The sequence below is a fragment of the Trachemys scripta genome, chromosome 1 (assembly GCF_013100865.1).
Source record: "Trachemys scripta elegans isolate TJP31775 chromosome 1, CAS_Tse_1.0, whole genome shotgun sequence".
Lineage (NCBI taxonomy): Eukaryota > Metazoa > Chordata > Testudines > Emydidae > Trachemys > Trachemys scripta.
The window spans coordinates 83,974,625-83,987,051 of record NC_048298.1 but is presented as its reverse complement, the minus strand read 5'-3'; the positions used below and the strand labels follow the sequence as shown (position 1 = coordinate 83,987,051).

The 12,427-nt window shown below is 38.3% G+C and overlaps 1 protein-coding gene across 2 annotated transcripts in view; it reads right to left on the bottom strand.

The window, feature by feature from the left end:
• Positions 1-739: 739 nt before the first annotated feature.
• The window catches only part of ACTR6 (actin related protein 6), a 37,344-nt gene continuing 25,656 nt past the window's right edge, over positions 740-12,427 (bottom strand). For both annotated transcript variants that reach the window (XM_034773553.1, XM_034773543.1), the window contains exons 5-11: positions 9,484-9,619; positions 9,345-9,401; positions 8,020-8,118; positions 7,753-7,831; positions 4,617-4,788; positions 3,378-3,516; positions 740-1,902 (exon numbers count right to left, since the gene is read on the bottom strand). In XM_034773553.1, the coding sequence (XP_034629444.1) occupies positions 1,773-1,902; positions 3,378-3,516; positions 4,617-4,788; positions 7,753-7,831; positions 8,020-8,118; positions 9,345-9,401; positions 9,484-9,619 (812 nt within the window). In that variant the 3' untranslated portion in view covers positions 740-1,772. The remainder of the gene's footprint in view (positions 1,903-3,377; positions 3,517-4,616; positions 4,789-7,752; positions 7,832-8,019; positions 8,119-9,344; positions 9,402-9,483; positions 9,620-12,427) is intronic.

Here is a 12,427-nt window from a genome sequence, read left to right as displayed (position 1 = left end):
TTTACCTGCCCAGCAGCCGGTACCATGGGTGAGAAACGAACAGCAGCTCCCTGTGCAGCAGATGGAGATGGAATAACCATCCAGGCCTAGCATGGCTGCTGTGGTTCGCACCTTCTGCACCCCACGTGGGTGCTTGGCTGTTTCAAGCCTCGTGAGAAGTAGGGAGAACTGCCCTGGACTTGTTAGTGCTGTGCCTTTCCGGGGTTTGTGTCCAGCATTCATGCTGGCTGCTGCAGCATTAGATCTGGCTCACAACTGCCTATGCCCTGGCCTTCAACGTCAGTTTATTTCAATGGTAAATGTATCTTCAATTCAAAATAAAACTCTACCTTTTCTTCTTCTCACTCTTTGCCCTCCACTCCAGTCTTAAAACTCTGCCACCTCATTTCCACCAACAGCCAGCCAACCCTTTCACCACCTCAAATGGACCATCTCTCTCTGAAGACAGAGTCCAGCTTAGTGACATTTATGTTCTTTACATAGAATTAAATTAGTAGAACTCACTCCAAATTATCTAATTCTACCATTACTGGATTGTTTCATAAATCACTTCTAGTATTTTGTGGTAAAGTCACACACACTTTGTTGAGTAACCAAGGATCCTCTTCCTTTCCGGTACATACAATACTCGAGAGATGGGGCAAGGAAAGAATGCTACCATATATTGCATGCGAAAAGCAAAGGTGTAGCCTAGCCCAGGCAGTTTTTCTTTATAAAAAAAAAAAAAAGAAACAAGATATACATTTCAAATTAATTACATTATTTATTACATGAGAAAGTTAGATTAAGATGTTTTCCAAAGGCCAATTGGAAGTACGTTTAATTTTAATACATATATAACAGATATTAATGGCACTTGACAGGTCTATATCTGAAGGTTTACTATCTAAATTAAGTGCAGCAGCAGGGGAGAACAAAGGGGGAAAGTACGGAAGGACAAGGATTAAAATAGAGACCTGAGATGTTGGTGTACTATATACAACTAACTTTTTTTTTTTTAATCATTTCATATTCAAATGTGAGTCCAGTACTCAAAATAAAGGGCATAGTTAGAGTCAGTGCTGGAAGGCTAACAAATAAGTTAATCTGGAGACTTAATTGGGTTTTTTTAAAACTATGTGTGGGAGCTGTGCAAAGAGGTAATCTCTGTTGTATAGATTTAGCCTAAATTTATAAAAAAGAAAAGTATTCAGAAAGTTGGGATACATTCCACACTGGAATAATTACACTTTGAGTTTAACCATTGTTTAACCATTCATTGAGATAATTACAAGAAGTCAGAGTAAGCCTTTTATAGGATTTTTTTCTCCCAGGACATGTTAAAATGAGCTCCAGGTTAAAGAGTATTTGATGCAAATTATTCTGCATACTATTTCAGTAAAAAGATAATAGCATTCATGTTGGAAGAGAAAAAGTTTAGACTAACGCTTCATTTCTATACAATTGTTTTACACTAATCTTCAAATATTTTTGTTTCATGCCATTAATAGGTAATTCGCTTTTTTTAAAGTAAAATAACACAATTATTGAAAAATTTTAGTAAGGATGGAATACAATAAGATAAAATAACAAAGGCCAATATATAACATATTAGTCTTCAGTGTAGTTTAAAATCTGAAAATAAAGTTATTTACACTAATTCATTGTACATTCCTAATTATAGGAAAGAAAGTTAGAACACAGTTCTAATTTACATAAAAATAGTTTGTAGTTCAAATAAGTTCCATTCAAAGTGAAATAGTGGAGTATCACTCTGTCTCCAAATGTGCCACTTAAATATCAAATTTCTCTTCACAAATACAGTGTCCATTTTCTTCATAATCTTCTCTAGTTACTACCATATCCTCAAAATCATCATTTTCAGAAATCAACTTTCCACCTTCCCAAGAATAAGTAATAGGGCTGGGGGGGGAGAAAAAAAAAGTTACAACACAAGTTAGTTTTAAATACTTCCAATGATGTAGTAATTTGAAAAAGTGAGACCATCATTTTAGGGTTTTTGTTTAGAAATTAGCCACAGCCTTTAATAAAATATAAAACAAGACCTTATGCCTATACATTAGGACAATCTGCTGAAAAACTGCATCCATTAGAAAGATGCAACAGGGGGCCTGGCTCAGAGTATTCCAGATCTTTTTAGTGGGTTTATGAAAATTTTAAATTGGTAACCATGTATTTTTTAGGAATGGTAAGTGAGTCCTGCATTGAGCTTCAGCAACAAATATTTGATGAAAACTTTTACAAGTTCATCATTTGTGCTATACCTCACCCAAGTTATATTTTCAAAATGACAGTGTCCATTTAAGGAAATCAGAACAACTTAATTGGGCCAAAGAATGGTGTGAATTGGTATCAGAACTTATGAGATGACAGCAAGAGCAGGATTTCTATTAAACAGAAGAAACTTTATATAGCTAGATCACAGATCTATATAGAAGAGTGATCATAGGTTTAGCAGAAATACAGAGGCTTCAGTTTAAAACTGTTTTATTACATGAGGCATGTACCAGTTATTTGATTATCATGTTTTGAGGTTCCTCAAAGAGGCCATATTTTTTTTTTATTTATATATATATAATATCACACTTCACATTTACAAGGCTAACTAAAAAAAAAATATCTGATTAAGTTATTCTTCAAACGTGAATGGCTTGTACTAACAAAACTGGTTTGGAGCCAGCGGGTATGATACAGTGGTCTAAGCATTTGGTTCAAATTTGAGCTGGACTGTCCAGTCTTCCATCCTTCCACAGTAGATAAAATTCCCATACAACGTATTTATTTGGTGGGGGAGTCTTTAGGATTAGACTTTGAACCTACATTCTCGCTACTCTGCATAGACATTAATGATTCCATAATAATTTTAAGAGAGGTGAATATCTGTCCTGGCACTCCTGACACTGTCAGTGATCCACCCCGCTGCTACTCTCCAAATCCCAGAAGTGCTGCAGGTATCAGTGATATGGTATGTATAATGTTTATAATACTCAGGAATTCTTCAGAATAAGAGATGTGAAAATAATCCCTCTGATCTTGCAAACACATATGCAAAAACTGGTTAACTTTGCTGCTGTGAATGGTTTCATTAATTTCAATGGAACTGCTCACAGAAATAAACTTAAGCACACGTGTAAGTGTCTGCAGGATTGCAGCAAGCACAATATAGCTCTGCAAATGCACTTTAAGTACTGAGTTACAACATCCTTCTGGTCCAGTTTTGGGCCACTTGAACAGATTAAGTTAAATGATGGAATATAAAGATGACACAGACAAGCATATTTAATTAGCAGAAGGAATCCTACTTTACAATTTCTATTCTGTTAGGAGAACCAAACAGTAAAATAGATGCATTTTTATTTATATTGTTTAGGACTTACTTTTCTGGCAGAACAACAGAAACGTCATAATCAGTTGGAGTGAGGCATCGAACTTCAGAGTAGACTCGATCCCTGAAGCCTGGGAAAAGGGTATTTCCCCCAGTCAGAACAATATTCTTGAAGAAGTGAGGCTGCATTTCTTTAAACAAAACCAAAATAGATGTATTTAGCTTAAGATTCTCCAATTTCTTCATGAACATTAAGTTAAAGTAGACAAGAATTAAAACTAACGTTTTTAAATACACTTTAGATAATGTTTTAAATATATTAAATACATACTGGTTATATTTAGATAAAGGGTATTTCATGGATAACTGTAAGCCATAGGATGTGCACATACCAAGAGGCTCTACTAATTAACTGATAATCACAAGTGTGAAACTAGTTTTCTTGTGTGACAGGTGAATTTGATGAACGGCACCCTTTTTAAACAAGAAAACTTTCATTAGTGTCCCTCCAGTTTGTGTGGCTTTCAAAATTTGTCTTTTAGAAAGTTATTTAAAAATGTTGGATTTCATGAATGCTCTCAAACAGCCCAATTTAGGGGAAAGCAATAGTATCAACGTACAAGAGATTTTAATTTTCATATTTTTAGAATGAATGTAGTTTTGTGGCTCTGATGCTACAGCGGTGAAGTGACACCACATAGTCATGAAAATTTTCCCCTGCGGAAGTTTGGCCATATTCATTAGAAATGTATCTACATACCTAGTAACATGACAATGCACATGTTATAATTGTTACTTCCACAGAATACAACACAGCCAGAAGGGTAATTAGTTTTCATTTTTAAGATTCAGTGGCCTCATTTGCCAGCATGAATTCCCTCCTCTCCCAACACTAAAAGACATTTTAAAATAAAAATGAAATTAAGTTCAAGTGCAGTCACGAGGATTCCATCCTCAGAGGAAAGAATTCAATGTAGTTGTGTTTTGTACTGGAAAATGAACTCATGAGGTTTCCATCCATACTGTTATACTTTATCTGAAGCACAAATAGAAACCAATCAGTTTACCAGAGTAAGCAAGCATTTCCACAACAGGAAATATTAAAGGAAACTGCAAAAGAGCTCTGGAGTAAATGACATTCACAAGGAGTTAAAACTGTTGCACTTTTAATCAATTTTTAGTTCCTTAATGCCTGGCACATAAAGTATGCTAGGCTTCTGATACACTTTGGATTCTAACAAAAATATTCAGACTTCAAGAATACATTTCAAAACACTGCTAACCACTATACCTTCAGGCAAGTTCTGAATTGAATAAACAATGGCTTCAGGAATTCCCATTTCTTGAATGCCAATATCTGAAGGATGGAAGATAATTTCTGGAACAGCAAATCTCTCGTTTGCTAGACGAAGTATTTGTTCCCCAGTCTTGTATTTTCCACTTAACACCATTTCTTCCCTTGGCTAAATTAGGCAGACATGAATGATAACTACGTCTTAAAAAGGGAAGAACACACACAAGAGTAACAAGTTTATCTGATCTCATTGTTTACATATTATTCACCTGTTATGGATGTTTTGAAGGAAGTATCTTCTATATATTAAGTCACGTATCATGCACAAGTCTTAGGGAGCTGACATCTGTTCCAGAATGCTGTGTAATCCCTTACTCTATAGTCTTTAAGCATGAGAATTGTGTCCAGTGTTTACTTTTTACTGCCATACTGAGCAGACAGTGGTGTCAATTTGAATAGCATATGAAAACATTTTGGTGCTGCATTTTTGAAGGAGCCCCATTCCAGCCTCTGCACTGACACCTGCAGTTTTGCCTATGCAAGATTAGTGCACATTTAGGTACTTTTGAAAATTTTACCCTACTTCTCTAAATGACACTTTTACCAATAAGCAATTTTTAGAAGTCTGAGTATTGGATTTGTGTTATTCTAGCAGGAGAATATTTTTTTACCCTTGTAACTCAAAAAAGATATTTGATCCTTGCAAAAAATATATTGCCTTAGGATGGAATACAGGCATGGAAAATTTCAGCTCCAAAAGGTGAGTTATTAACAAAAGAACAGGAAACTATAATGGAAGACAGTATCCCATTCTTAATTATCGCAATTTCTATTGGTAACCATGCTAATAAAATTTATCCACAACACTTATTGACTATAACGTAAATGTCTGAATTCCAGGAAGTAGCAAAACTTCTCAGGATAGCATGTGAAAACAGCTGAAAGATACCAGAATCAGAATTGTGCCTTATGACTACACTTTGATATAGAGCTATTAAATTACAGCAAAGGAAGTTATATTTAACTAGGCTTGGCAGCATTCGATTTTAAAATTGATAACTATCAGCAAACATCATTTCAACTGATACACTGAAATCAACAAAAAAATAGTCACTAATAGTTGAGGTGCCTGCAAAGATCAGTTGTCACTAGCCATGAGGAGAGCCTTTTGCAGCCCTGCTGTAATAGGAGTGAGTGAGTGGGTGGGTTCCCTGTGCTGTCTCAAGGCTGGTGACACCTGATTCCTGCAGGCACAACGCGCAGTGGTGAGGCTGCAGTCCTGGCTAGGCAGAGCAGAGGCTCCTAGCCACAACGACCGCAAGGAGGAGGAGGCCAAGCCCCCAGCTGTGTGGGAGGCCACACAGCTGCTGAATGGCTTCTGGGGCAGTGAAGGGACCCCTCTCACTTACAAGCTGGGAGTCTGCTCTGCCCTGCCAGGACTACAGTCTTCCCCACACTGGACCCAGGATCATGCAGGGAGTCCTCTGCAGCTCCACTATCATGGGAGTGAGGGAGGAGGGCCATGACAGCAGAACTGCAGAGGGTTCCCTGCACAGCAGTGGGGCCGGTGAGACCGGATCCCTGCATGCTCAAGGTGCGTGGGAGGGTGCAGTTGTCCTGGCTTAATGGAGCAGACCCCTGGCTAGGACTGCAAGGAGTATGATGAGCTGGCGGCTGCTGGGGAGCAGTTCCTGCCTGGTGAGTGAGTGGGGCCAGTGACATGGGATCCTTGCAGGCACAAGGTTCAGGGAAAACTGTGGTCCTGGCTCCACATAGCAGAGATGCCCAGCCAGGACTACAAGGAGGAGGAAGGGGGAGGAGTTGTTGTCATCCCCAGCCACAGGGGAGGTCACCCTGATGCTGAATGGCTCCGTCCCCAGGAAGGAGCCATTCAATAGCAGATGGCCTCCGCTGCGGCCAGGAACATGTCCTCCTCCTTGAAGCCCTGTGCAAGGGTGTCCGCTATGCCCCACCAGGAGCCTTCCCTACACCATGTGCCTGCAGGGATCCAATGTCACTGGCTCCACAGCTGTGCAGCGAGCCCTCTGCAGCTCCACTGTCATAGCCCCACTTGCTCACTCACCAGCCAGGAGTGTGGGCAGGAACTACAGAGCAGTGGGGCGGTCTCCCACACAGCCAGAGCCTCATCCTCCTGCTTATAGTTCTGGGCAGGAGTCCTCCTCCATCAGGCCAGGCCGACCACAGCTTCCCCCGCACCTTGCGCTCTGGTGTCTTGGTCCCTTTGGCTGCACAGGGAGCCCTGTGCAGCCCTGCTGTCAGCACTGCCTTAACCCCAACTGCAAAAATAAAAAGTTAAAAATTGAAAAGTGTTATTAAAAATCATATTAGAAAAAAAATGAAAATCAAGTTCTGCCACGCCTAATTATAGCTAAGGCTGCAAGTCTTTCAGGGAGGTCACGGAGGTACTGGAAAAATCACGGAATCTGTGACCTCTGTGACTTCTGCAGTGGCCAGTGTGGCTGACCCCAGGGCCACCTGAGCAGCTGAGGCAGCCCTGAGACCAGCCATACCGGCCACTGGTCAGCTGGCCCCAAGCAGCTGGTCCGGGGCCAGCCCCCAGGGCACCCCGTCCCCTGGAGAAGCAGCGGTGGGAGTCCCTGCCCCAAGCACCTAAATTTTAATTAGCAGTATTATATAGTGCAAGTCATGGACAAGTCAGGAGCTGTAACTTTTTGTTTATTGCTCGTGACCTCTCCATGACTTTTACTAAAATACCTGACACTAAATCATAGCCTTAATTATAACCATATAACAAGCAACAGGTAAGAGTTTTGAGAAGGTGATCAAAATTAGGACATAACATACTTCATATTTTACACTGGAATGAGAAATACAGGGCTAGATTGAGATACTGAGCCTATGGTATTATTGCTGATTTTCAGATGTTGGATAAAATAGCTCGGAATACCTACGTGACTTTGAAAATTAGTTAAACTTGAACCCTTATGTCACAATTTTTTTTTTTTTAAATTTTACCAATTAATTCCTAACGCAGAAAATATTACCAGTCAGTATCACAAAAAAAAAAAAAATATATCCACCCCTCCTCCCTCACTACCAAGGAAGATCAAGAAAAGAGAGTATTCCAGAAAAGGCTGTCAGCAATAATTACCTTACAAAACCCTTTTTTGATTGTGCTGAAGTCTGGCAAAACATAGTCTATCATTACTGTATTTTCTTCCCCTTTCAACCTGGAAAAGACAACAAACTTAGAATAGAACATAGCTAAAATATGCCAAATCCTGGAGGCCGTACTCAGGTAAGAGTCTCTTTCACTTAAGGGGGAGTTTTGCCTGAATAAGGATGGTAGTATTTGGTTCTACACAATTAGATTATTTGGAACTACCTCCTTTCAAATTTGGCAAGATAGTAAACTTACTTAGCAATCTCCATATCTTTGTAAAAATCCTGAGATACATAACATACATCTTCTTTCACTTGATTAATTACATGAGTTTCATCCATAACGTGTAGCTGCCTATAAAAAAGTTAGAAAACAGATCATCCTGAACATACATTTATAATTATTCTTTTTCACTATTGATCAGTTCTTACAGTTTTCAAATTGCAAGAAGTTGACATTTTAATATGTAGAGGTTTACATTAACTTATATATAAGCAGTTTTGACATTTAAAATTAGAGGGTATTTTTACTCTTTAATCCAAACAACGTAAAGCCGTCAACACTAAGAACTGTGGCCACAATCTTGCATCCGGTTCTGCTAGCAAAGATGCCTGCACAGGGTCAATTATAGGGGATCCCAATACACGATGTGAGCCTTAGTGCAGGGGTTCCCAAACTTTTTACTAAGGTGACTCACCAACCGCCTTTTGTCTTTTTTTGTGACTCACCATTATATATAAACATCTCCGCCTCATCACCATAACCCTAATCCCTACCCAGTGCGGAAGAGAGATGCCAAAAGAGGAGAGGTTAGAGAATGAGCCTGCCACACACACTCTGCAGCATCAGCTCCTGCCTTGTGGGACTGTGCTACACTCCGGATTGCCAGGCCAACTGGTATTTGAGCGAGTGTTATGGATGAGGGACAGCTGAGCCAGACCTGAGTGGCACTGCAACCCCATGCACCTGGTCGCAACACCCAGAATTGGGAATCAGGCCCAGCCCAGTGGGACAGAAGCCACCGCTATGGGGTGACTGCAAAGTAGGCTCACTCACTGACTGCACCCCTTCCTCCCAGGGCATCTCCTCCACACTGGGCTGGGGAAGTGTATGTTTACCTAGGGCCCCACGACCCATCTAGAACCTTCCTGCAAACACTGCCTTAGTGAGTTCTACTCACTGTTCAGGTGGAATTAAACTGTCAATTTCTCAGAGCTGTGCCATTTTATCGGTCAAGTGGAAATCTGGCTACAGCTTTATTACTATGATGACATTTCAAAAAAAATGTCATAGGGCCTGATTCTGTAAGGTACTTAAGCATATGTGTAACTTGAAGCACACAAGAAATCCCAGTGAATGGGACTACTGATATTCTTAATATTATGCAACTGCTTTAAGTACTTTACTAAACTAGAGTCTTAAGGTGTTAAAATGGTAGCTGAAGCTCAAGATGTCATTTTACAGGCTTTCCTCTTCCTCAAAGAGGGCTTAATCCTAAACTTAATTTAATTAAAAGACGTCCGTTGACTTTAATTGGCTTCTAACCAGGCCTCAAGTGTCTACAGTTAGCACAATTTTACCTGTAAGAGATTATCTCCTTTAGATGATTGGTTAAGAGCTTTCCTCCAACATTAATCCTAAAAAGAAATAAATATTTTCTGTCATTATTCGCTTCAGACATATCAAAAAAGCCACCTGTAAAGAAATAAGGCAAATTACCTAATAATTGCCTCTTTCTTCTTTTTACTTCTGCAGTAAGGTACAATATGTGTAAAGGAGTAGCCACTGTCCACAATGATACAACATAGCTCGGATGGATTGTCCCGGAAATATCTATGTGCACTGAGAGCCCCAGCTGAAACACAAAAATGCCAACCCATATTTATATAAATCTAAAATATATCTAAATAGATATAGTACCTATCCCATATTTTAGGTGCCTTTGGCAGATCTTCGGTAACTCAATACAGAATAGCTCCAGCAGCATAATTTCACCCACAGCCAAAATTAATCAAACATAATACCCCACCTTCTCTCAAGAGAACAGACTTTACTCAGCTCTGTCCTTCTCCAAAGCCCAAGTAGATGGATTTTGCAGTGTGCCCAGGTGATTCATAGATTCCAAGGCCAAAAGGGACCGTTTTGATCATCTAGTCTGACCTCCTGTCAGAACTTCCCCAAAATAATTCTTAGAGCATATCTTTTAGAAAAAGTTCAAACCTTGATAGAAAGGTTGTCCGTGATGGAGAATCCACCACAACATTTGGTAAATTGTTCTAATGGTTAATTACCTCACTGTTAAAAATGTATGTCATTTTTCTAGTCTCAATTTGTCTAGCTAGTCAATTTTCAGGTTATTTTTGACCAATTATATAATCTCTTTCATTCCCACAGTACTTTATATAAAGGAGTAACTTAATCAGGCATTGAAATACAGTCACTGCTGGAGTGGAATGTGACAACAATTCTAATAGAAACACTACACAAACTCAAGGGGGGGATGTTGGAAGGGAAGCGTACCTTTTAAAATGCTTGTTGTACAACAGTTATACAGCTTTCCACACATACTCCTCGACCAAGAAGCTACATTTTCAGTTAGAGCTAGTATTTGAACATTATAATTATTTACTTCATTAATCTAAAAAAATTCTGAAAAAGTGAGATTACAAATGCTCTTCACTATGTATACAAAAAGATTCTTCTTTGCATTTATTTAAACTAAAAAACATCAAGATAAGGAAATACATCTCTATGTCATCTTTTAATTGTGGTATTCCATTTGGCATTTTAAGATCTTGTTTAAAGCTCTTAACAGTTCCACTGCATTCCCTTGTTAAAGTACATGTAAAGAAATCCATTTGAGAGCATGCAAAACAAAATAATATTTTTCCCACTTGAAAGAACTGACAATCTCAAGATGACATTTTCAAAAAAAGAGGAATTAAAAGTGGTTTGAGGAACCACGCTGCCCGTCCCCTAAGTCTCCATTGGGTATTTGTGATTTGACAGTCTCAGAGGAATTTAAATACTGGGTAAAACAAACTGGAAAAAGGGAAATAGTTCTCCTTCTCCACCAGCTTTCTAGTTACACTCGTGTGAATATTAACTTTGTGCCCCTTTAATTATAAATTATAGCTGCACTGATTTCTTAGTTTTGGCTATAAACATCACAAACAGACACAATATCCCTGAAAAGAAAGAGAATCCACTCTAATTCTAATGATGCTGGGTATTCTGTAGAACTATAGGAGCAAGAAACTTTACAAACTCACAAATGGATTAAAGAAGCTTTTAAAAAAGACAACGGAGTGCATCATAACCTGAAGTTATCTTTATGAGAAAGACTGTCTTTTGAACCATAATTTTCCTTAGTATATATACCTTAAAAAGTACAGTAGAACCTCAGAGTTTCGAACACCAGAGTTACGAACTGACCAGTCAACCACACAACTTATTTGGAACCGGAAGTATGCAATCAGGCAGCAAAGACCTCCTCCCCCCCAAATAAAGGCAAATACAGTACAGTATTGTGTTAAACATAAACGACTAAAAAAAAAGTGGCAAGTTTAAAAAAAGATTTGATAAGGTAAGAAAACGGTTTCTGTGCTTGTTTCATTTAAATTAAAGGCAGCATTTTTCTTCTGTATAGTAAGTTTCAAAGCTGTATTAAGTCAATGTTCAGTTGTACACTTTTGAAAGAACACCCATAACATTTTGTTCAGAGTTACAAACATTTCAGAATTATGAACAACTTTCATTCCCAAGATGTTCATAATTCTGAGGTTCTACTGTACTTCCAAAGAGGAAACATACAAACACAGGGCCCATTTATATATTCTGCTACCATTTATATCAATAAAAGCATGATCAGGCCCACTGTGTCCAATGTGTAATAAAAAATTCACATGAATAGTTTATATTAAGTCTATGTTCAGTGACTTGAATTTTTGAAATATTTTTAAAAAACGAAGAAAATTGCAACTATAAAACATTTCCCAGAAAAAGGTAAAAAAATTATTTTATATGTTTAATTCTAAGATAGATGATGACTATTATTTCAAGGCCAGTTTTAAAAAAAGAAACCAACACATCTTTCCTGTAATTTCAGCATAACACTACCAGTACTGAAATTTGTTTAGAGTTCATCTAAAACGTGACTGAAGAGCTTGCAAAGACCCTCCCCACATGCACTGAAAAGTCATCCCTCCCCTACTTTTATATCATCATCAGAAAGGGCACTGTATGATGATTCATGTCACTAATTTCATGTGTTCTGCAGAATAGGATGTATTATATAATTGTAGCACTATATTTTATGGGCCACTTCAAAAAGTGAATGAGAACTGTCAGAAACTCCATACAAATATAGCCAAGAAACAAGTAGTAGTGCAATCTCTTTCACATACTACCTCATCTCAAGAAGTCTCAAACATTCCTGTCATCAGAAGCCAACTTAAAATCAGAACCTTGACAGAAAGGAGCTTCAAGACAAAAGTGACTTTCTGCCTACACTGATTTCCCCCCATTTCACTTTGTGTTTCTTGCTGTTACATATCAGAATCCTCACACTAAATTATTATAAATATAGAGAAATATAGAAGAAACATTAGATGTGTATGCACAATTGAATATAGATTAGAGAAATAAAAAGTTACATATTACT